Source organism: Microcaecilia unicolor, chromosome 4 (genome assembly GCF_901765095.1).
Source record: "Microcaecilia unicolor chromosome 4, aMicUni1.1, whole genome shotgun sequence".
In the NCBI taxonomy this organism is placed as follows: domain Eukaryota; kingdom Metazoa; phylum Chordata; class Amphibia; order Gymnophiona; family Siphonopidae; genus Microcaecilia; species Microcaecilia unicolor.
In genome coordinates this window covers 296,404,244-296,430,578 of record NC_044034.1, presented here as the reverse complement: position 1 = coordinate 296,430,578, position 26,335 = coordinate 296,404,244, and the positions used below count along the sequence as shown (strand labels likewise).

The window sequence follows — 26,335 nt, the reverse complement described above, 5'->3', positions numbered from 1 at the left end:
TATTCTTTAGCATGAAGGATTGTAACTATATGGGGAGTAAAATTCTTATATTTCCTGATGTGTCAAGATGCACTCAAATGAGATGAAAGAAATTTCTGGCCTTCCAACAAAAGGTCTTAGACTTGGGAGCTACTATTCAGTTGAAGTTTCCATACAAGTGAATGCTGTCCTTGAATAATGTTAAACACGTTTTCTTTGACCCCTATCAGCTACAATTCTTTTTAGAATTAAATAAGCTATGCCATCATTACTTAGCTTGTAGGTAACTGGACAGCACTAGTTCACACTTTTTTTGTATCATTTGTGGTTATTATTGTCTCTTCTCTTAGACTTTCCTACTTGATTTCTCCCGGTGGACTGTTTATAGCAGTAGTGATACTTTGTTGTTTTGTATAATTACAGAATTTCTTTCTTAAATATGGTGCTTCTTCTGCTTTTCTTATCAAAGGTTTTCTTTGTATCAATTTTTTGAAATTCAATTTAAAAAACAGTGAAGACCTACCACTTGCAGGAGACAAAAATACTAGCTATTCAAGCTGCTGCACAGGATTTTATGAAATCAGAGCTCAGTAGTTTCTCAGTCTTTATGTGCTGCAGTGGCGTAGGAAGGGGGGGGGCGGTGGGGCGGTCTGCCCCGGGTGCACGCCACTGGGGGGGGGGGTGTCGGCTCCGCTGGTTCCCTGCTCCCTCTGCCCCGGAACAGGTTACTTCCTAATTCAAGTAAGAATGCGCTCCGGGGGGGGGGGGGGGGGGGGGGGGGGGTGGGAGGATGCGCGCCGAGTGTGTGTGGGGGGGTGCGCAGCGGCGACCCGCCCCGGGTGTCAGCCGCCCTCGCTACGGCACTGATGTGCTGGTAGGATGGCACAAACCCAAGTGTCTTGATTAGTCTGGTGGGACAATCAGGAAAGCATGTTTACCTTATAAAATAGTGTGACCACATATGTGCATACAAGCATGCTGACAAAAAAAACAACAAAAAAAACAGAATCTAAGGGGGGTTTGTTTACTAAAGCTTAGCTCAAGTTATCTGTAGGAGGGCCCACAGGAATAAAACGGGCCCTGCTGCAGATAACTCGAGTTAAGCTTTAGTAAACAGGGGGTAAGTGTTTGGGGGGGGGAGGGGAGGAGAGAATGTAGTTACACCATATTTTATAAAATGATGAGTATACATACAGAGTCCATGTACACATTAAAATCTTCACAGCAAGTGTGAATTTGTTCAAGAGAATCTGTGTACTAGTAGGGATAATTCTGTCAGCCTAGTTTACAAAATGATTTAAGTGCTTGTTGCCTTTAGAAAATAGGTGTTCTGTAATAAAATGTGCATTTCATGTAGGACCTTTTATAAAATTTCCCCTAACAGAATGAATTTCTAAGCCATTGACCCAGGAAACACCAACTTATCTAACACAGCGTGCATAAAAACTGCCCACCTATGTTCAGTTAAAAGTATGTGTGGGCTTCCATGGGACAGTACTTTACATAGCATTCCCTCCCAATTGTGTGTCTACGAAAATAGGGAATGCACTTCATTTTCAAATACATGTACACTCTTCTACACCAATACAGCCAGCAGGTGAAAGTACATATGCATTCAGGTATTTACACTAGCTAATTTTCAATGAGAAACTACCTGAATGAAAGAGATGTAGTGTGTGCAGGTTCTGCAATTAGATGGCCTACTGAAAATCAGTCCCAAAATCATTTCTTGGAACATCAAACTGATCCACAAATGCTATTTATTGATGGGTTCCATAAAAAACTGTAAACAAAAAAATAGTAGAAAACAATATAAAATTGGTGATGAGTAACAGTGGTCTTCTCCTATCTACAAACCAAAGTGAATGGGCTGTGCTGACATTAGAGCATGGCAGCCTCTAGCACGGCTTAGTAAACAGGCGAGTTTATTTTGCCAGTAGAGTCCATTTCATTTTCCATTTGCCGTCAATGGCTGATATCCATCACTCCAATGGTCTCCATGTCTTCGTCGGCACCGAAACTGGAGAAGCACATTGGCTGGCACTCCAGAGTGTGCAGGTTTACCAAGCAGGCAATTTGTGACATGCAGAATTCTGGGATGGTGAGCAGAAGTACCCGCTGACCGTCCTCACCTAGTGGTCAATTGGAAGAGAGAAGAAAGAGAGAATGTAATGTATTGTGGCTTCTGTATTCTGCCAACTCTCAAAACGATTCAAAGAACAAAAAAAACCCAAAATGACAGAAAATTATGACATAAATGTTTTAAATAAACAAGTTTTTAAATGTTTCCAGAAGATAAGAACTCATAATTCTCAAATCTTCTGGCAAAGATTTATATTCAGAAAATACAGATGTTTACTTTATTTATTTAAAAAAAAAAAAAAAAAAAAAGTAGAGCTGTATTTTGATTAGAATTTTTAATTGCAATCAATTGCATGCTTAAAAATTTTAACTGCATGACTAAAAGTGGGGGTATGCATTTTCTCTCCCCCCCCCCCCCCCCCCCCCCACACACATTAGGTATCATACCTTTGCTGGTCTGGTGGGGATACCGAAGCCCCACCAGTAGAAAAAAAATCCAGTGCCAAAGCCGCCCCCTTCCTCCTTGTACTGGCTTATGAGCGAGGAAGTCAGCAGGCTGCCTCCAGCTGCAGATGCCAGCACTCCCCGAGCGGAGGTATGCCACTGACTTCCTCACTTCTGAGGTAGCGGATTTCTTTGGCTGGCAGGGCTTCAGCTACCCCACCAGCCATTGAACAAGTAGTGCAGCTTTGGAAGGGCCTAAGCCCAAGGTGAAGGGCCCGGGTCTCCAAGGTCCTGCCCTCCCCCCCCCCCCCCAGATGTGCCACTGATTAAAGGCCCAAAATCTGGTCCACCTCTCTCCCCCTCCCTCCTTTTACTCCCAAGGTCTCTCTCTAAATCCCAACTTCCCCCCTCCCGAATCCAACACTGCTCTCTTTTCTTCCTTTCCTCCAACCTCTCCACCCCAGGTCACTATCTTTTATCTCTCTCTTTTCCCTCCCTCCCTCTGAGCCCAACATATCTCCCTCTCTCTTCTCCCTCCACTTCCCTCCTTCTCTCCCCTAGTTTGGCATCTATCTATATTTCTCACCCCCTCCTCCAGTTTAGCATTTCTCTGTATTTCTTCCTCCCCCTGTGCACAATCCAGCATCTCTCCCTCCTCTTTTGGCCCTGCCCGTGGTTCTCAATTCCCTCCCTCCCTCCCTCCTGCACCATGCCTGCGGTTCTCTCTCAATTCCTCCCCCTCCACGGTGCCCGCAGTTCTCGCTCAATTTCACTCCCCCTTCACAGTGCCCAAGGTTCTCTCTCAATTTCACTCCCTCCTCTTCCCTGCAAGGTGCCAGTGGTTCAATTTCAATTCCCTCCCTCCCGTGCCTGCAATTCACTCAATTCCCTCCCTACCTCCTCCTTCCCCCCTGCCATGGTGCTCGTGGTTCTCTCTCAACTCCCTCCCTCCTCCTCACGGTGCCCACAGTTCTCTCTCAATTCCTCCCCTTCACAGTGCCCATAGTTCTCTCTCAATTCCTCCTCCTTCACGGTACCCAAGGTTCTCTCTCAATTTCACTCCCCCCTCTACCCTGAATGGTGCCAGCGGTTCAATTTCAATTCCCTCCTTCCATATACCCCTTCCCGCACTGTGCCAGCGGTTCTCTCTCAATTCCCTCGCTACTTCTTCCATCCCCCCTGCATGGTGCTCGCAGTTCTCTCTCAATTCTCTCCCCCTCCCCAGATGCTGCCCGCAGTTCTCTCAGTTCCCCTCCCACTCTGGCATCTCTCCCTCCCCCCCCCCCCCCCAAATTGTACCTTTTTAAAAGTGTGCTGCCCCCCTTTCAGCCTTCTCCCCCATTTCTCCCCCCACTGTATGTGGTCTGGCATCGCTCCCTCTCTGCCCCCCCCCCCCCCCCCCCCGCCAGACCTGCTCTGGCTCTCTCTTCCCCCTTCCTTCCTATGTACCTTTTCAAGCAGAAGTCTTGGGCCCTACAGGCTAGCAGCAGCCTTACTCAAAGGCTGCCTGCAGCCTGCACAGCCTTCTCCTTTGACCCAGCCCACCCCTTTTGAAAACATTATCTAAAAATCTAAGCAGGTTGCCATCTACGTACACAATCTTTAAACAAAACACACAAATATATAACAGTTGATCTTAAATCTAATGTAAGATTCAAGATTATATACAAGATATAAAAAGTAAACTGGCACATAGGTCAATATGAGTTTCAGACTTGGCTCTAATTAAGCCCAGCACAGAAATAGCAGGAAGGTGCTGCAGATTAGGTGTGAGGTGCACTGGTAGTGTTGTGTGTGGGATCTCAGTATTGGAGTAACAGAAGGCGCTGAAGATTAGCTATGAGGTGCATTGGTAATGTGTGTGGGATCTCAGTATTGGAGTAGGAGAAGGTGCTGCAGATTAGGTGCACTGGTAATGCTGTGTGGATCTCAGTATTCAACATAGTTCCATTGATAGAACCATGTATATGAGTCTGAGCAAGAGAAAAGTAGAGTGTGCTGCAGGGTATGATAGAGACAGAGAGCTGTGTGCATGGGTCTTCATACCATATCCTTTCAAGTGAATAGGGTCCACAGTTAGGAGAGAATTGGTGTATCTACCTTCTAAATGGCCAAGTAGCACTTCTTAGGAAATAAATGCCTCCCCTAATATCCCTTATGCAGGCATTGCTTTTTATGTAATACTCCATCAAATTCCACAAAGTCAAAAAATCTGATGACAGTTGTGACCCATTCTACCGCTGCTAATGTAATTCACTAATCCAGCTGTGAATGTGTCCAATCCTGCTTCCAGACTTGTCAGGGCTGTCCACTTACCTCTAATCTCCTTTGATTTGAAACTTGGGGCATTGCCACAGAAATAGACGTGAGGGCAATCCTGCAGGATGAAGGGGTCAGACTTGTAAAATGGGTAACAACCTGAAAAAAAAATCACCAAGAACCTTTTAGTTATTACCATAAAGAGATGCTAACCTCTTAAGAACATTATTTAGCTTAAAACCACAAGCTATAGTGCACCAAATTCCACCTTGTAGAACTGTTTCCTCTTTATGAATCGTTGTTACAACAAAGTTTGGGTGTCACATGTGGCTCTTCAGTGCCCTTGGTGATTTTATTTTCCAAACACAGCACACAAATGTTAAAATGATCTGAAACAAAATGAACTGCTATTTAGGTCCGCTTGATTTGTTCTGGTGGGTGTCCAAATGATGGGGAGTCTAGGGCTCCTCTCATGCTATGTCCAGGACCTACTAGGACAACTATGTGAACAATTAAAGCCTCGCCTGCTCTTACCTAGTGTGTCTGGGGCAGTGGGGCTGATGTGCCCAATCCTCAGAGTCCACTCCAGGATCTCCATATAATCCTTCATACTGCTGTATTTAAAAATATCACTGATGTTCTGTCCTGAGGTCCCCAGAAACCTGAAGGTGAGGATAGAAATCACAGTTACAATTGCTGAAATTTGTCTAGATAATTTCCACACACAGGGGTCAATATTCAGCTAGAGGTGCTCAGCGTTATGCCCGGAAATTCAATGCCGGGCCATGTTTGGGCTCCAGCATTGAATTTCCAGGTTTCTGAAGCAGGCTAAAACATAGCTGTTAAGTGTGATATTCAGCACTTAACTGGCTATGGAGCACCGCATAAAGAGAGGACTGACTTTTATGTGGTCCTATTTATGTGGTTACCTTGGCCGGTAAAATGCTGAATATTGACGCTTAACCAGCCAAAGTGCCAACTTCACTCCCAGGATGCTCTCAAAACAGCCAGTTTCAGGTTAGATGCTAACTGGACATTCAGCAGCACTATCCAGTTAAGTGCCGCTGAATATGCCGGTTAGCCCCGGACAGGCGTCTCCTGGTCTTTAAATCGTTTAAAAATATCGGGTCCCATGTTTTTAAAATTCTACAGAAGATTGTGTGTGATGAAAGCTGCTGGACTGAGGCTATCTGACAGTGTATCAGTTTTGGATATTTATCAACTGGGAACTAGGTTATAACTCACTCCAGAGACTCGGTAGAAAAAAAGGGCTATTGACCACCAACCATTTTAGCGATTCCTGACCTAGGCTGCATTTGAACCGATGAAGAAGTGAAAGAATCAGTCAGTGGTCAGCAGCATATCATGACTTTACTTCAGATCTTAATTTCTAATCTGCCCCAGGACATCTGTAACCAAAACTCCTCACCTTCTAACAGCTTAGCCCACATCTCAGTAACACCCTAGAAGGACCACATCTAGCAGACTGCAGAGGTGCAAGAACTTAATAGATTCTTTCCACACCCACAGATAGGGGATACTGTAGGTGCGGAAAAGCCATAATGTAGCTGGAGTCACTGTACTAGCGTTATGGATAAAAACCATATAATAAAAAGGACACTCAGTGGCAACCTGTCTGTAAAATCACACCATTTCACATTACAGAGGATTGGGATGAAGTGGAATTGTCCAGAAAAGAGACAACGAAAATGGAGAGACAGAGATGCGTATAGGGACACAGAAATAGTAAACGGAGGCGACACAGCACTTATTGCACTATCTACTTTTTAACCCACCAGCCATTACTGAGGAAATCTGTTGTCACAACACTAATGGACTGCATTGGTCCTACTCTCTTCAATACTCCATACAGAGACAGCACCTTTAAAGTACGTAAGAGCTGAAAGCATCAGTAGAAATCAGTGTGCAGGAGCTGTATGTGGGTGAAATAAGAGACCAGTCTCCATACCTGACACCGTCGATGTCTGCTTGGTAGGGGTTGGTGACGAGTTGCAGGTGCTAAACACAGCAGATTGGGGAACATACAGTGATGGAGAGGCTGCTGTGGCATGGTGTAGTTGGTTGGATCAAAAGCGCCAGGCATAACATCCACGGGAACAGAAGCCTGTAATAAACAAAGATGTCGATCTCACACTGTTTAGTTACATCACAGACTCTGCACGCAAGCAGCTGTATTTTCTGAGTGGCTTCACAATTGTGGAAATCTACGGCAATTGTGAGCACGTTGGTAAACAGCATTAAGATATTCAGTGAATTAAAAATATCAACTGCCACAGGCTAAATCAGATCCAGATATCTAATCTGGGCACCAGCGTTGAATATCTAGGTAATAGGTGGCCGCTCAAAGTTATCCAGTGCTGGCCAATATTCAGACCAGTACCCAGATAAAGTCTGCAGTCCAGAAAAGCAGATACACGTCTTCTGATATAGAAAAGCTTTTATTTCAACCACTTTAAAATATACAACACCTGATGTGGCCACATTTTACCTTCCTAGAGGTTGCGGTCAGGGGCTTAAACTGTACAATCAAAACTAAAATTAAAAATCATAAAAATCTTGAACATAATTAAACTAAAATGGAACACACAGTTTTAAGGTGGTTGGAATAAAGGTTTTTCAATATCAGAAATGTGTATTCTGCAATTTTGGACTGCTTGAAAAGTTTCCTCTTCTGGATTTCTCTCCCAAATAAAGTCTGGACAGACTTTTTGCCATGCTAACTTTATCCAGACACTTATTGGTTAGCAGACTGAAAACCACTGCTAACCGAATAAGTTCTGGCTCCACTCCCCCAGCACTAGCCAGACAGTGCCGCAGTGGTCTGTGCTGATATGCAACTGAGCACAACCAGTTAACTGCTGAAAATCAGTGATATAGCCAGCTAGTGGGATTTTAACAGGTAGAAGCCTTCCTATCAGGCTATATCCCACTGAATATCTACCACAAGGGTTTATTTTTATTATTTTATAAGATTGCAAAATTAATCATCCAAGCATAGTCATTCGCATGGACTGTAGAGAACCTGTCTCCGATGTGCTCTTCACTAGCCAATCGTCGAGATAATGGACCACATGCACTCCCAGTCTGCGTAGCAACGCTGCGACCACCACTAGGCACTTTGTAAACACTCTGGGCGCAGACGCCAGACCAAAGGGCAGTACACGGTACTAGAAGTGCTGTGTTCCCAGCCGAAATCGAAGATACCTCCTGTGAGTTGGAAGAATCGAGAAGTGTGTGTAAGCATCCTTTAAGTTCAGAGAGCATAGCCAATCGTTTTCCTGAATCATGGGACGAAGGGTGCCCAGGGAAACCATCCTGAACTTTTCTCGGACAAGAAATTTGTTCAGGGCCCTTAGGTCTAGGATGGGGTGCATCCCCCCGTCTTTTACTGCACAAGGAAGTACCTGGAACAGAATTCCAGCCCTTCTTCCCCTAGTGGAACGGGTTTGAACGCATTAGCCTTTAGAAGGCGGAGAGTTCCTCTGTAAGTACCTGTTTGTACTGGGAGCTGTAAGAATGAGCTCCCGGTGGGCAATATGGAGGTTTGGATTCCAGATTGAGGGTGTATCCTAACCGGACTATTTGAAGAACCCACCGGTCAGAGGTTATGAGAGGCCACCTTTGGTGAAAAAATATCAACCTCCCCCTGACCGGCAAGTCGTCCGGTACGGACACTTTATTGAGGCTATGCTTAACTGTAGCCAGTCAAAAAACTGTCCCCTGCTTTTGCTGGGGAGCAGCAGGGGCCTTAGACGCACGCTGTTGACGAAAACGAGCACACTGGGGCTGAGCCTGGGCAGGCTGTTGAGAAGTAAGAGTACCTATGCCTAGCATAGGAATAGGGAGCATTCCTCTTCCCCCCCAAAAAAACCTCCTAGATGAGGTAGTAGCAGAAGACGCCCGGCGGGAGAGAGAATCCATAGCATCATTAAGCTTCTTGATTTGATCAACCAGATCCTCTACTTTCTCACCAAAAAGGTTATCCCCCCGGCGAGGAACATCTGCCATTCGCTGCTAGACCGAATGATCCAGGTCAGACACGCAGCCATGAGAGTCTACGCATCACTATACCTTAAGCAGCAATCCTGGATGCTACATCAAAAGTGTTGAACGTAGCCCTAGCCAAGTATTTTCGACACGCCTTCTGCTGCCTGACCACCTGGCGAAAAGGCTCGGCTTGCTCCGGAGAGAGTGCATCAACCAAGCTAGACAGTTGCCTCACCGAGGTCTGCAAGTGTACGCTTGTGAAGAGCTGGTATGATTGAATTTTGGCGGCGAACATAGCAGCCTGATACGTCTTCCTCCCAAAAGAATCAAGAGTCCTAGCTTCTCTGCCTGGGGGCACCAAAGCATAGTCCCTAGTACTCCTGGCTCTCTTGAGGGCGGAGTCCACCACCATAGAATTGCGGGGTAACTGAGACCTCATCAATCCAGGTTCACCATGGATCCGATTCTGGGATTCAGCTTTCTTCGGGATCACGGGGCCGGACAGAGGGACTGACCAGTTCAGCATAAGGATTTCCTTCAGTATCTTATGCAGAGGAACTGTTACAGCCTCTTTAGGTGGAGAAGAATAGTCCAGGACTTTGAGCATCTCAGCCCTGGGCTCATCCTCAACTTCCACAGGGAAGGGAATAGCTGTAGCCATTTCCCGGACAAAAGAGGAAAAGGATAGACTCTCTGGAGGAGATAGTCTCCTCTCTGGTGGAGGGGAAGGTTCAGAGGGAATCCCATAGAGTACCTGGGATCTTCCTCTGACTCCCACGAATGCTCCTGTTCAGTACCAGATAAGACCTATCTTAAGGTACTCCGAGACTGAGCCTGCCTCGATGCTGTGGAACGACGTCCTCGATGGCAATGTCGAGAGGCCGACACCCGCTCAGACTGCGGCGAAGCTTCCTCCACCGACGTCGAAGGGGAGTCGACCTGGGTGGCAGCCGACGCTGTAGGCAGCACTGGGGCCGGGGACCTCACCGCAGGAAAGGGCCACACACCACTGCAGCAGACAGTACGAAAGGCGCAAGCACCCCTGACACTGAAGCTGCCTGACATAGCAGTCCCTCCATCGGAAAAGGCTGCAGGGCCGGTGGAGTAGGCAGTGTCAGAATCTGACAAGGCTCAGGAGCAGGTACCGGGCTGCTAGAAGACCGACACATCGGCACCTCCTGTATAGAGGGGGAGCGGTCCTCTCGGTGACAACGCTTCTCGGGTGCCGAATCCTTCTACGCCCTGGAGCTCCCAGCACCGTGTGTCGAAGGAGAACAATGACGATGCTTCTTCGCCTTCGCTCGACGCCCGTCATCGAGACACCTCAGTACTGATGAGGAGGACGTGGAATCCTCATGTCTCCTCGGGGCCGGGGCCGACGAAGGTCGGTCCCGGGGGGCCTGCATAACAGGATCTCTCATCAGCCATTACCTTAGCTCCCGACATCGATGCTCCTCTCGATGTCGACGCAGACGACCTCGGTACCGATGTTGATGTCAAGGGACCGGACAGAGCCCCAAAAAGCTTTTCAAATTGGGCTTCTCGAGACACTTGGGTCCGCTTCTTCATACGAAGACACAGACTATAAGCGCCTGGGCTATGGTCAGGCCCAAGACATTGGATACACCACGCTTGAGTATTGGTACCTGAGATGGTCCGGTTGCACCGTGTACAACATCTGAAGCCGCTGGGTGTCTTCGATGACATGGAAGGAAAAACGGCTTCGGCAAAATCAAAAGACGCGATTGTGCCTATTAAAAGAAAAAGGGGCACAAAAGAAAGGGAGAACTGGCCGCGTCCAAAAAGAAAGTAAACTTAAAAAGGGGGCTAAACTAAGAGTTAGCTACGGGATTTTTTTTTTTTAAAGGAAAAAATGAGACAAATAAGAAAAATAGAATTAAAGTCGTCAGACTCTTTTTCTCGGTCTTACGAGGAGCACAGGAAAAAAAACCTGTCACCTTGTCTGCGGACACGAACAAACTGAAGGGGCACGCTCGCGTGACAGGCAGGAAGTCGTCTGCGCATGCGCGGTGTGCACTGTTCGCACGCCAGAAGACTCTGGCAAAACTTTACTTTTTTGCTTGCAAAAATTTGCAGCTTCCTGGGCCAACGCGGACGTCGACCCACATGTGAGAACAATCAAACTGCTTGTCCTCGGAGAACTACGTATAAAAGTCACTAATTTAGGAGTTAAGATCCTAAAGTTCAATATTTACCATTTTTTGGGTCATTTTAAAAAAACCAGAAGGTTAAATACAATTTCCCCCCTTAATTGCTCCTATAAAGCTCAGGTCAAAACAACCAGTTTGCTGACACCGAAGCCTCAGGGATGAAAAATCCAACAGGAAAAGCAGGAGTACATGTATAACTTTTTTTGCACTGTCTAAATTGTGCCCATTACATGCCCCCTTTCAATCTGTGCATCCCATGGCAATTCTATGTACATGCTGTGCAACTGCTCTAAAATGATCTCCTGTATGTCTACAGGGGTCAGAAATGCCCACAAAACCTTCAGAATTCTCTAAATGCCATAAACTTCTCTAGGTCCAAAAAACAGAGAGCTCTCTCAAAGACAACAAAACCCCAATTCCTAGTGCCCCTAAACCAAGAAAGCTCACACTCAGTTGCAATAGGATCTCATCCAGCATTTTAATGGCCTCCACACTGGCAGCTTGCGTCTTCTTCGTCAGGTACCGCGCCTGAAACATATATGGAAGCAGAGTTAGAGCAGTGATTCTTTAAGTTCTAGCAGATATAAAAGTCCCATATTAACACCATCACTAGTACAGGATCTCTAACTATCCACAAGACAAGCAGTAAGTTTCCACAAAATTGCTGAAAAAGTACTGCTTAAGCTCATGGAATATACCTGGCTGTAGCTCCACAGAGAAAATTAAGACATTTTGAGCTAGACCAATTTTAATTATGACCAAGCCACAAAAAAGTGCCCGAAATAATCAGATGACCACTGGAGGAATAAAGGAATGACGCCCTTACTCACCCAGTAGTCAATGACCCCCTGCCAACCCCTAAAGATGTGAAAGAAACAACATATAACAGCTTCTGACGGCCAGATGTTATGGCCAGTCCTATTAGAGCAATAAGCAGGTCCCTGGAGTAGCCTAGTGGTCGGTGCATTGGACTGTAGAGAAGGGGATCCAGGCCCATATCTCGTACTCATTCTGCACCTGGATTAGCTTGCAACACACACTGTAACTTAGATCAGTTCCTTATATCTTAACTGTACAAAGAACTTGCCTTGAGTTTAGCCACCCATCTATTTACCCAACTGACTCTGTACCACACATCTTGTCTCCATCTATATCTCTCCACTTGGCCCTACGTTATTTCAATGTTCTAATTGTGTGCTTATTAGATATTTCATTAGTATTTATTTATTTGGATTTTGCTCACACTTTTTTCAGTAGTAGCTCAAGATGAGTTACATTCAGGTACACTGGGTACTTCCCTGTCCCTGGAGGGCTCACAATCTAATTTTATACCTGAGGCAATGGAGGGTTAAGTGACTTGCTCAAGATCACAAGGATTTGAATTAGCCACCTCTGGATGTCAAGACTGGTGCTCTAACCATTAGGCCTGTATAAATCTGTGGCCAATAAGATGGTGGACCACTGTGTAACTCTTAAGATGCCTGCCTCTTTTTCTGTGGAGCAGAGTTTGCCCAACTCTGTAAAACAGCACTGTAAGGTCAGACAGTATTCCAGTATAATCTTATCTTAATATTTTACTTGCAAGCATAGAAACGGGAAGGGGTGAAGGAGGAGGTTAAGCCCTAGGACTGTTCTGTGCAAAGATTTATGATTGGAGGTTGTGAGACTGGTTTTGATAGAACAAGTAAATCAAATGTTTTCGATAAGGGGGCCATCAGCAGAGACAGCAGACTGAGAATTGTCACGTACACATAGTTAGAAAAAGTTAGAAAAGGAATAGTTTATCACTACATAACCAGGAATCTTGCTAGCTCTGCTTAGCACTTTTGCTCTAGGCTGGTAAATCCTCCAAGGAACAAGATATGTATTGCTTATGAATTGTAATTGGCAAAGCAGTAATTAGATGTCTATTTTTCTATTTGTAATAAGCAAGCTTCTATGATAAATTTATGACTAGCTAATGGTGTATCTCTTCCTGTGTTCTTTAATCCAAATTATTTTTAAATGTCTGAAAGTCCAGCCTTGCATCTTACAGCCTGTCTGATAAGGGGGCATAGGTATAAGGTTAAACACAGCCAAGGAGTTTTTCTCCAAGAAAGAGAACTTCTCTAAGGCTGAAGTGTAGTCCCCTCCCAGGGGCAGGGGTCAGGATTACAGGCCACTCCACCACAGTATTATGCTGACATCGTACATCATCTTTACTGTTTCACGGTAGTCCTATTATTAGGTTTCAATTTGCTGTTTTCAAGTTTACCTCATTTATTGTTTTTATGTTTTATACTTCGTCATTTTAGTATTGTAATGCTGTTAACAAAATTGTAAGTTTTATGCTAAACTGTACCTGCTGTACACCGCTTTGGGTGAATCTTTTCATAAAGGTAATCAATAAATCCAAATAAATAAATAAAATTAACTGTGCAAACACAGATGGGATGCACATAGTTAAAATGTAATGGACTGACAGCTTTCTTCTACTAAACTGGGGTACTTCCTGAACAGAATGACCTCAGCACCCTGATTCAGTAGTATACCACTACCCTTCTTCATGCACTTCAGCATGTGACATACTATAGGTTTACATAGGCAACATTTTTCCCTGTAACCCCTTATTTTAGCTTCTAACGATCAGACTATGTCATGTCACTAAGCTGTAATCTCCCAGGGAAGACTTCAGATTCTCAGCCAGTGACATCCACTGAGCCAACATCAGGGAAACCACTCCAGAAAGTCACATTCAGGAAGGTGATCAGTGGTTGCATATTTGCCAGTAAAAAAAGCACATTCCCTAGTAATAAGAAACTCAGGATACCAGATCACCTCTTACCAAACATTAAATTATGAAACAATAACCTCTAATAAGAAAACTAAATACATGCTCAGCTTGTCCCCCTCTTTTCAGATGAAATAATTCTGCTGCCCAGAGGAAAACACTATATGCCTCATACCATCTGTAAACATACCTTCATTCATGAAGTTACTTAGCAACAGCTTCCCAGCATGGAAATGTTGCTTGGATCGTGCCTCACTTACTTTGGGGCAGAAGGTAGTTATGTCTTTGGAGTTAGACAATGGTCCTTTTTTGTCAGTTCCACAGATGCTCCCTTTCCAGTATGAGTGTTAAGGCTATTCCCAGCTACCATCATAGTCCCTTCTTCAGCTCTCAGTCTTTACCTTGCTTATGGAGTCTCTGCTCTGTGTGTCATGGCTCAGCAGGTTCCCTGCCAGGATTACCCGGGATATCTGTGCAGCACTTGTCTGCTCCCCCTCATCTCCCACCTGTCCGGTTACCACATCCACAAGTAGCTGCAGACCCAGAAGGCTCTCACCACTCTTACTTCCAAGCCCCAGGCCTGACACCAGAAGCACAAACCTGTGCCAAGAAACATATGCAGAGTGTATGTCAGAGCTGATAACCACACACAGGTGCCAAAAGGAACAGGACTGCATCCACAGCAGCAGCAAACTACGCCCTGATGCAGAAACGCATGCTAACATGCAAGGAGAAAAAGTTCTATATACATCCAAGGTACTCCTATTACTAAGATAATACATTTGAATAACAGTGGGAACCCAATCAATCAATCTGCAATATGGACAGTAACTATTCAGGCTTTTTAAGTTATATCCTCAAGCTAAAACAAGTTTAGGGTCAAATATTGGGCCTGTTTTCAGTTTATTGCATCGACTAGGTAAGGTTTATGTGAACAGATACTCCCTGTGGGATAATGATTGTTTTATAAATTTTTATTGAACATGTAAGTTTGGTTATTTCAAATGTATTGTTTTCACTGTGGCTATTAACAGGCTCGGGATCAAATAACAAGGCTCTTATTAGATTATTACAGAGGATGGTAATATATGTGAATTGATTCCTCTTGTGGGCTGAGAAATTTATTGTTTCTAATCTGAGGTGTTTAAACATTAATCTACTCGCTGAAATTTAGCCTACAGCGGTCAGCGATTTTAAGTTCACTGACAGCCTCAGGCTGAATCAGACCTGGATATTTGGCACCAGCACCAAGTTAGCTGGATTATGAGGCCGCCAGCAATTATCTGGGTACTGGCCAATACGTAGGCCAGCAACTAGAAAACTAAGGCCTCGATGAACGGAAGCCCCGCGCAGTTCGAAACAGTGCTCTAAAATTGGCACTGGAACAGCACAGGGCAACAATGCCCTTGTGATCAGAGCTAAGAGCATGCAAATTTAGGCACGCTGTTAGCTCTCATCATAGGGGAAAAGTGCGAGAGGATTGTGCCCGAGGATGTGCTCAGGCACAATCCTCCCACACTTGTTTGACAGGTTGGGGCTGTCAAAAGCCCAGACCTGTCAAACGCGGGAGATGGAGCTCCATGGGACCCATGGACCCCCACCATCGCTTCAGCCCTAGTGGCCTAGAGCCCCCCAAGCACCCCCCCCAACAGTGACACAGGATCTGAAGGTACGGCGGACCTCCAGGTTCCCTGCCCCCCCCCCCCCAACACATGGGCACCCCGGGGGGGGGGGGGGGGGCTGGAGATCCAATGGATTTCTAGCCCCTCTAATACCTCCCAAAAATCTCTGGTGGCCCAGTGGGCCGTAAACCCAACTACTCCACACCCTATTGGTCTAGCTGCCCCCTCCTCTCCGTACCTCCTTGACGGAAGGATTCCCTATCATATAAGAGAGAAACTCCCTTATATAGTAGGAACGCCCCACCCAGCGCATCTGAAGATGCACTGGGCTGGGCACTGCCATTTTGAAGGTGGTACTGGAAGAGAAGGGAGTGTGCTACTTCCTTCTCCATCATGAAGCTATAGGTGGAGGGGGTGCTGAGTCTGCAGGCCATTGGGACAACAGGAATTTTTTATTTGGGTGCGGGGGGGGGGGGGGGGGGGGGGTTGGAGATCTACCACTGTCTGGGGGGCACTAGGCCACCAGGGCCAAAGCGATGGCAGGGGGACTGGGGGTCCAATGGACCCAAAGGACACGGTGTTATTCTGGACTGACAGTGATAGCCTGTGCTGCCTGACTCTGATGGGGGATGGGAACAGAGCCTTAACCCTAACTGGCATATGGTTAAAGTGCTATTCTTCTCCTACGATCAGAGCACTGTTCTGTGATCAAAGGGGCAGAATACTGCAGAGCTCATTTACATCTAATTTACATGAGCTCTATGATATTGATCTTCGTGGGTGCTGTTTGCCCGATGATCATATGTGTGAAGGTAAATGCAGGCGCTAGAGGCCTCTAGCGCATGCATTTACCTTTTATCATCAGGCTGTAAGTGAATAAAGGTAAGACAGCTTTTTTGCTGTTTTAATTTTATCCAAGCACTTACCCACTTAGTGAAGTGAAAGTTGCCAATAACTGGGTAAATCCTCACTCAACTCAGGGCACCAGGGTAATAACCGGATAATACCATGGCAGTCAGAGCTCATACTCAGCAGCACTGCCTGGTTAAGTGTCACTGAATATCAGCAGCAGAGCCGGCCAAGGCTATTTAACCAGGCAGGCCTTGTTAATCGTTTTGAATTATGTACCCCTTAAGGTGTTTATTTTCCAGCTAATTTGAGAGTACAATAAATTGATATTTATCGGTGTTTTTACACCATCAATCACATACATTTGTGTCACTTAGGAATGCAGAAAAGGTACACAAAATGAGTGGAGGATACAAGAAAAGCCACGGAAGGAATGACAATGCCAGGGGAATGGTGTTTTGTTGGTGTTTATCCAGTTCTATAACTAGGTGCCTCCACAGGTATGTGGTAGGAGCCTATTTTGTAAAGGAATCTAGAGGCTCAGGTTCCAATATAGAATACTAGCATAACCTTTATTGATGTGCCTAAAATTTAGGTGTGCATGCTTACATCAGCCATGGAGCTGGTTTAAGTGTTAGTGCCTAAATGTGGCAGCTATCTACATAACTTACAGTATTCTGTAAGTGGCAGCCCCGCCTATAACCCAGCCAGGCTACGCCCCTCTGTATGATGCCTGCCCAAAGCACCACCCCCTTCCCGTAAACACAAGTTTTGCAAGTTAAGCAGATTCTTGCAGAATACTGCTTAGGCTCCATGCCAGCATTTATACAAATAACAGGAGCATAAATGTGAATGTCTACATTATAGAATTGCTCTTATTTTAAATTTTTTTTTGTATCAGGGGTGTGTTTATTGGTTAAAACCTAAAATTAGATAACTAAGGTATATAAAACAGTACAAGATGACCTAAGGATGTAGAACTGGGGAGCACTGCAGGAGTGTGAGACTCTTACCTAAGGTTGTAGCACAGTGGCATTCACCTAAGGCTGTACCACTAGCGAGTGCTACAGGAGTGCAGGATCCTCTCCTAACTAACGCTGTAGCACTGGGGAGCAGCATGTCAAAGTAGGATTTTGGTGTAAGGAAGCATGTTTTATAAAGCAGATCAGATATTCTGACGGTAATTCTAGCACACTCTCACCTGTCAGTATCAAGTTCTGCCACTGGCATCTGTGGGGGAAGATCTGCAGTACAGTAGTCTTCCACCATAAATACCCCAGCTTCACCTTCTGCACCATACACTGCAAGGATGGATCCTGAGTCAGAAGCAAAATAAAGATAGCATGTAGCAAAGCAGTAACAAAGAAATATGAAACACCAGCAATTGTGTCAAAATTGAACCATCTGAAGGCCCCACGGAAACATAATAAAGCCAACTCTCAGAGCAACATCTCTTTTAAGCATTCATGCCCTTTAGCCACATACTGCTTCAGCAGGGGCACATGAACCATCTTTCCTACTCACCACAAAATGGTGAACAACTGTGCATATCTCAGGCAGTCTTTAAAGAATATTGTCAGGTTAGCCATCAGATTAGGCTTTCCCTGTTCCAGTAATTAAGGATCCTGCTGTAGTGGTACTGGAAATAAAAGTCTAAAAAGAGAAAAAAATGGTTTTCCCACCTGTGACAAACATCTGTACATCAATGGCTCCTTCTAATTTGATTCGCTGTAATTCATCCTCCAGTATCAGCTCATCTGATTGGTGGATGTATTTTGCCCGTGGAGGCTGTGGCAACAGATTGTGCTGTTGAGAAATTGAAGGTAAGGAAAATGATCATCAAATTATTCCTCTACACTGTATAAATCAACATATATCATTTTTGTTTGAGTTTAATTGGGCTTTCCCCCCACCCCCCTCAGGGACACAAGTCTCCTTGATGACCAGATTAGAGGAGATGTCTCCAAGACGGTAATCCATCAATGCAGCAGTCTGCATCTTTCTTTTCCACCCTAGATCCAAGACCTGTCACCTCCATAACATGGCCAGGCTTCACTAGGTCCAAAAATTAGGTAGCTAGAACATGGGATTCCTGGTCAAGGTACACAAAAAAAACTGGTAACTTGTCTCGTTTCATACATTTATTTCAACCCTTCGCTGTTCTAACTCCTGGCTCTCCTTCCATTTTATATACAGTGTAAATGGCTATTATATGCTTACAAAAATTAGACAACATCCCAATCCAGCACTACTTTTTACAGTGCCAATGAGCATATACTCCACTGATACGTCATTTCCAGCCTTGTCATTTCCTCTTTATTTGTATAATAGTCTATACAATTTTATTGCATTTGTACCCCACGTTTTCCCACCTCTTTGCAGGCTCAGTGTGGCTTTCAGAGTATTGTTAAAAGGGGTGATCAAGGAAGACAACGACGTAGCGGAGAGACTGAATGAATTCTTTGCTTCGGTCTTCACCGAGGAAGATTTGGGTGGGATACCGGTGTCGGAAATGGTATTTCAAGCGGACGAGTCGGAGAAACTTACTGACTTCACGGTAAACCTGGAGGATGTAATGGGGCAGTTCAGCAAACTGAAGAGTAGCAAATCTCCTGGACCGGATGGTATTCATCCTAGAGTACTGATAGAACTGAAAAATGAGCTTGCGGAGCTACTGCTAGTGATATGCAACTTATCCTTAAAATCGAGCGTGGTACCGGAAGATTGGAGGGTGGCCAATGTAACGCCCATTTTTAAAAAAGGCTCCAGGGGAGATCCGGGAAATTATAGACCGGTGAGTCTGACGTCGGTGCCGGGGAAAATGGTAGAGGCTATTATTAAAAACAAAATTACAGAGCACATCCGAGGACATTGATTACTGAGACCAAGTCAGCACGGCTTTTGTGTGGGGAAATCTTGCCTGACCAATTTACTTCAATTCTTTGAAGGAGTAAACAAACATGTGGACAAAGGGGAGCCGGTTGATATTGTGTATCTGGATTTCCAAAAGGCGTTTGACAAGGTACCTCATGAAAGGCTACAGAGGAAATTGGAGGGTCATGGGATAGGAGGAAATGTCCTATTGTGGATTAAAAACTGGTTGAAGGATAGGAAACAGAGAGTGGGTTTAAAAGGCAGTATTCACAATGGAGAAGGGTAGTTAGTGGGGTTCCTCAGGGGTCTGTGCTAGGACCGCTGCTTTTTAATATATTTAGAAATGATTTAGAAATGGGAGTAACTAGCGAGGTAATTAAATTTGCTGATGACACAAAGTTATTCAAAGTCGTTAAATCGCGACAGGATTGTGAAAAATTACAAGAGGACCTTAACACACTGGGAGACTGGGCGGCTAAATGGCAGATGACGTTTAATGTGAGCAAGTGCAAGGTAATGCATGTGGGAAACAAGAACCCGAATTATAGCTACGTCATGCAAGGTTCCACGTTAGGAGTTACGGACCAAGAAAGGGATCTGGGTGTCGTCGTCGATAATACGCTGAAACCTTCTGCTCAGTGTGGTGCTGCGGCTAGGAAAGCGAAAAAATGTTGGATATTATTAGGAAAGGTATGGAAAACAGGTGTGAGGATGTTATAATGCCGTTGTATCGCTCCATGGTGCGACCGCACCTTGAGTATTGTGTTCAATTCTGGTCGCCGCATCTCAAGAAAGATATAGTAGAATTGGAAAAGGTGCAGCGAAGGGCGACTAAAATGATAGCGAGGATGGGACGACTTCCCTATGAAGAAAGACTAAGGAGGCTAGGGCTACTCAGCTTGGAGAAGAGACGGCTGAGGGGAGACATGATAGAGGTATATAAAATAATGAGTGGAGTCGAACAAGTGGATGTGAAGCATCTATTGACACTTTCCAAAAATACTAGGACTAGGGGGCATGCGATGAAACTACAGTGTAGTAAATTTAAAACAAATCGGAGAAAATTTTTCTTCACCCAACGTGTAATTAAACTCTGGAATTCGTTGCCGGAGAAAGTGGTGAAGGCGGTTAGCTTAGCAGAGTTTAAAAAGGGGTTGGACGGTTTCCTAAAGGACAAGTCCATAAACCGCTACTAAACGGACTTGGAAAAATCCACAATTCCAGGAATAACATGTATAGAATGTTTGTACATTTGGGAAGCTTGCCAGGTGCCCTTGGCCTGGATTGGCCGCTCTCATGGACAGGATGATGGACCCGTGGTCTTTTCCCAGTATGGCATTACTTATGTACTTATGTTATGACAAAGTCATGACAGGATATTGGATACAATCAAAAGTAAGTAGAAGATGGATGAGGAGTTAGAGAAGATGGTGTTAGATTGGATAGTTTAGGAGGTGAATTGTGTCTTTATGGGTTCTTTTTGTAGGATCTATTGAAGAGATGTGTCTTCAGAGATTTGCGAAAGTTGCTTAGATTGTCTATAGTTTGTAGGGCTGGGGGTAACCCATTCCATAACTGTGTACTTCTGTTGGATCCCTCCACCCCTGAATTTAGTAAGAGGACAGTCCTTAAACATGTAAGATTGTCTGAGTCTTGCCACAGCAATTTAGGCCTGGTTCAGAAGGATCCACTATTAGGGGATAATTTTAGGAATGTTTTTTGCATGTAAAGCCTGTTTTACATGCAGAAAAGGGGTTTTACGAAATTGCACGGTTGTATACAGAGGTGTAGTTTAGATGACATAGGAGTGCGGTTGCCATGTACATGCGTATTTATAAAATACATAAAAGTAAAGACAAAATGGTACAATCAAAGCAGTTTACATATATTATTTATTTGTTACATTTGTATTCCACATTTTCCCACCTATTTGTAGGCTCAATGTGGCTTACATAGTACCGGTGAGGCGTATGCAGCCTCCGGTGAGAACAAATACAAAGTGATGTAGTGGTAAAATAAAGTTCATGTGGCATTGCCACATTAGGGAAACGTACAACGGAAGAGTTGAGTTTTGTCCATTACGTACTTTAGGATTGTTGTGTTGCAGAGATCAGGCATTTAAGTTGGATCGGTGGGGCTTGCCTTTTTGAAAAGGTTAGTTTTTAGTGATTTCTCTCTGTCACAATCTACATTGAGTGTGTGAGTAGTCTGCATGTAAGTCACACACTCATTTACAACTATCTTGGAGCAGGTATAAATGTGTACATGAGAATTTGTGCACTACTGGGGATAGTTCTGGGTGGCTATTTATAAAGCTATATAGGTGCCTATGATGATTTTATAAGATTTATCCAATAACAACGAAAAATCAAACACCAGTGTGGTAACCTTGAATATTACCAACCAACACCCCAGTGATTACCACTTACTTTTATTATTATTATTGCCATTTCAAATAATAGACCAAAGAAGGTAAAATTCGAAAAGAAAAATTGTGGTTACATACAACAGTTAATTTTCTAAAAGAAAACATAAGGAAATAATGCAATTATGTAAATAATCCACTTATTAGATCACATAGAGAGATATGCCAAGAAATATCAAGAGAAAGCTGATATTCAAATAAAAAGTCAAAGAAAAAAAAATCAACTAGCCAGAGCAGTTGCAATACTGCACTGTCCAGCGAAAGCAGAAAGCTAAACAATCAGACATCTAGAAGACCCTACTCTCTAAATAAATTTGTAGTTGAGAGGGCTCATGATCATCGATAACTACAATACATTTACAAGGGTACCATAACTGAAACTTAGCACCCAAATCTAATACTTTTTAGGAAAACCACTGACTATTCAATCTTAATACATATTATTGATTAATGAACTATCATACTTGCAAGGAAGCTTTTATGACCATAAACCACTCTCCTCCAAAATTATTTAATCATCAGTCCATTCCAATAAAAAAGTGGTGGCTGGAATGAACTGATGATTAAATAATAGAAGGAATGTGACTTAAGATCCATAAGAGCCTCCTTGCACATATGATGCTCTATTAATCAATAATATGTAGGGGTGGGCAATTAATGCATTAATAACGCGATTAACGCATTAATTTTTTCATGCAGAAAGTTCATTTTAATATTACAACATTTTTTAACACCCCCCACCACCACCACCACATTTACCTTACAGCTGAGCTCCAGATTTTTCTCCTTCCTCGCTGCCTCAAAGTTTTTGTCTTCCCCTACATGGCTGGGCCCTGCAGATACTTGAGCCGCACCTTGCAGGAAGTTGGGGAAGTGTCATGGGACTTGAAACCGCAAGACTTCCCCAACTTCCTGCATGGCACGGCTCAAGTATCTGCAGAGCCCGGTCGTGCAGGAGAAGACAAAGACTTTAAGGCATCAAGGAAGGAGAAAAATCCGGGGCTCAGCTGTAAGGTAAACATAGGGGGGGGGGGCGCCTTTGAAAGTAAAGATGCCGTTGGTCAATACATTTCCAGCTGAGGAGTCATGAATGCAGAAAAATCAAAAACAAAGAAAAAAAGCAAAACAAAAACAAGGGCAGTTAGCAGAGGATCGAAGGCAGCCAAGGTGATGAGTGAGAGAGTACTAGAGGAAGTGATGGTTTTCAGGTGCTTATCCTGTAAATCTGATACACAGATGAGGGAGAGATGGATGAAGAAAGAAGACAAACACAGATGAAACAAGATAATGGAAAGAAGAACCAAGAAAAAGTTAGAAGACAGACAAGGTGAAAGCAGAAACGAGAGAGGTGAAAAAAAAAAATCACAACCAAAGTACAGCAAAAACCAAATGTATTTACAGCCAGAACACAAAACCGCCAGCCAAATATTTCTTTGCTTTGAAATTATGTTGAAAACAAACATATGAACAAATCAAAGTCAACTGTGACTTGAATGTAAGAAATTTAGATGAAATACCCAGCACAGTATTTTTGCAACCTCAGCCAAATCTATGGTACACAACATCTGTAGCACAGTCACAGTATCTGCAATGTAGCCAAAACCATGAACAGTGTCGCTTACATCTTGGTAAGCATTAAAACATTTAGCATGTATGCCAATTGCACATCTGCTACAGATATAACAAGTGGTGCTCTTGCACTCTCAGCAACAAAGTCAGCATCCGTTGGGATTTTTTAATATGTAATGATTCAAGGTTTGCTGGAGAGGGTCAGACAACTTCTTAAGTTTTGATGGGTCGACCATGAAAGAAGGCCATCGCTCTAGGTTTATGTTTATTGTAAAATTTCATACACCGCCTTTACAAAGCAATTGCCTCAGAATAAAAAGGGAAAGGAACTGCAATTAAAACAGAATAGAATATACATTCGCACATCATATATAACAATGAATTCAAGGTAAAATTTTTAAAAAGGACAGGAAGGAGAGGACTGCCCCTACCTGACATTTCGCCCTTTAGATTGTAAGCTCCTTGGAGCAGGGACTGTCCTTTATGTCAATTTATGTTAATCTGTACAGCGCTGCGTAACCCTAGCAGCGCTCTAGAAATGTTAAGTAGTAGTAGTAGTAAATTATATATTCCCAGACAGCTGTGCAGGTGGCAAGCAGAGGATGCTAGGTGATAGGTAAATCAAATGGCTGTCGAAAAAAGTGGGTTTTGAGTAATGATTTAAATCGGGACAAAGATAGCTCTGCTCTAATGATAGGGGGAAGATTATTCCAGAGGCTCGGTGCCAGGAAGAAGAATGCCGATGATCTACTGGTTTCGTAGTATGCAGACCTCAAAGGAAGCAAAACCAAATGATAAGCATCCATGGAACAGAGTGAACAGTTAGGAGTATATGGAATAACCAGTGTGGAAAGATAAAGTGTGTGGGGGGGGGGGGGGGGGGGGGAAAGAGATCCTGTGTGCAAGACCTTGTGGGTGATAACTAAAACCTTGAACCAAATTCGAAACTTTACGGGTAACCAGTGTATCTACAGAAAAAGAGGGGTGATATAATCATATTTCTTGGCCTGGAAAAAGAGACGAATTGCTGAGTTTTTAAGTTGCCTAAACTGGGATTGGAAGATACCTGCATAAACCATGAACAGGCGATACAACTGCCATGTATTACACAGAATGACATCACCATAGTTGATGGAGGCTGCTACCATTTCTTCCCTTCACAGCAATCTGATGCTTAGTTACAAAATTGTTCAGCAAGTCCACTCCACCCATGCTGGCATTGTAGGCAGCCATGAGGTTTGATTGCATGACACTAACAACCGTCCTTTCATATTGTGAAAATTGCTCGACTAACAACGTAATTGTCATTCCATTTTATAGCCAGTAGTCATTTGCACTGCATTCTTTCTTCAAGCATTGTTGTCTTCTATCTTACTGTCTCAGTCATGGCTCATGTACAATGCCAACTGTGCAAAAATTTAAACTCACAGAGCCTGATCAACAGCTTATAAAATGCAAAAATGTTGTCAAAGTAAAACTGCATGCTGCTATGGATCTGAGAAAATATGAAGTAGAAGCATTACAATACTTGCCCCAAGATAAATGTCAAAATTAAAATTGTCATTTCGACCAGCATATGGCATAAACTGAAAAGAAGATTACCACTGGATAAATGTAAGCACCATGCCTTGAACCCAAGTTGAGCTAGATTTTCTTTCATGAACATTTTGAAAGAATGCTTGCCAAAACATGGAATCATTTATTCATCAATACTTAGATAGTGGGAGAATATGCCAAATTTGGAAAATTTGGTATTCAACACATCTGTATAGCAATGTATTTTGAACAGCGTGCCATCCTGCTGAATTGTGGTGTTATTGTTCAAATGAAGATTTCTTTTGATAGCCCAGTAAAACAAATCTTGGCATTTGTCACATATTCTCCCAGTACATATGCTCCTTAGTCAATCTGTGGTAACCTATGAAACACAGAAACAAATGAAGCACTGCTGATTTTGCTGCTTTGCATACTTCATGCTCTATTCTATAATAATCCAATGACTTCATCATCAAGAACTCCTTGAAAATTTGGTTTCTGTTTTTTGTATTTCTCATTATATATTGGTTGTGAACTGTACTTTGGCTTCTGCCTTGTCCACCAGATTTTTAGAGTCTGTGATGTAGTAGATTTTTTTTTTTTTACTTCTTTACTCCTGAATGATAATTCACTGAGTTCTTCAACTTCTACTTCATAAGAGATGTCATGAATTTCCTCAACTTCTCTGCTCAGCTTTCTTGCAGATTTGTTTTGCTCTTAGATCTGTTTAGTTCCATTCTTTTGTTTCCTGGTACTACAGCCATCATCATTCTCATACATTGAATTTGGTTTGCATAATCTGCCTGACATTCTCACTGTTTGTTGTACTTCAGTTCTCTTGTCCCATTTTATTTTGTTAGTAATCTGATGATATTCAGTGGAAATTTCTTCATCTGCATACTGCACCTCAACGTCACCATCAACACCATCCAGCAAAACATAGTTGAGATCAACTCATTATCATCAGTTGTTTACAGTTACTCTGATCATCAACTTTTGATGGAGGGAGAACTAATATGTCAGATTCTGGAACATCATCGTCCTCAAGAACCATGGGGACTGCCTCTTTCAAACTAAAACTTTTTTTCTTGGCATCTGCATAAGTACAATAAGGTACTGTACTGTAGATACACTGCACAACACAGAAATTAAAATATAAACCATTTTGGTTTTTCCAACTTACTAACACACCTATAAAAAGTGAGATAGGTTTTAGCTGTATTGGCCAGTTATCAACTAGAAAGGCAGCAGTAAGTTGCCTGCATAACACTGTACAATGCTCGGTTTGTACTAATAATTACAGTGGATTAAATAAACAGTACATTATATATTGCAAGATATCACAAACACATTCAAAAGAAAGAACAAGAAAAAGCAGCAAAGACTATATATTTTAGTGAGTATACTCAGAAAGAAGATTATAATCTTGCCAAATAATTTTCTTTTCTTGATTCCCTCCAGAATAGTCCAGACGCTTGGGTTTGTGTCACCCTACCAGCAGTTGGAGACTGAGATTTAGGGCTTCTTTTACAAAGCCGCGCTAGTGATTCCTGCAAGGCAAATGAGAGGAAGCCCATAGGAATTGAATGGGCTTCCTCTCATTTACCAAAAAGGAATCGCTAGCACGGCTTTGTAAAAGAGGACTTTAATGAGCCTGTCATGTCATCCCTTAAGAACCTGTGCAGCAGCTTAGCCAGCCAGTACTTGTATCACAGAGCAGTGGTCAAACACATATAATATAAAACTC

At 43.5% G+C, this 26,335-nt stretch overlaps 1 protein-coding gene across 1 annotated transcript in view; it reads right to left on the bottom strand.

Annotated features, from left to right (window-relative positions):
* Positions 1–1,720: 1,720 nt before the first annotated feature.
* Positions 1,721–26,335, bottom strand: part of POLD2 (DNA polymerase delta 2, accessory subunit) — a 41,968-nt gene continuing 17,353 nt past the window's right edge. Inside the window, 9 exon segments of the mRNA XM_030199607.1 lie at positions 1,721–2,111; positions 4,822–4,923; positions 5,299–5,426; positions 6,734–6,781; positions 6,783–6,889; positions 11,391–11,471; positions 14,115–14,313; positions 17,386–17,500; positions 17,867–17,990. Coding sequence (XP_030055467.1) covers positions 1,945–2,111; positions 4,822–4,923; positions 5,299–5,426; positions 6,734–6,781; positions 6,783–6,889; positions 11,391–11,471; positions 14,115–14,313; positions 17,386–17,500; positions 17,867–17,990 — 1,071 coding nt within the window. The 3' untranslated portion in view covers positions 1,721–1,944.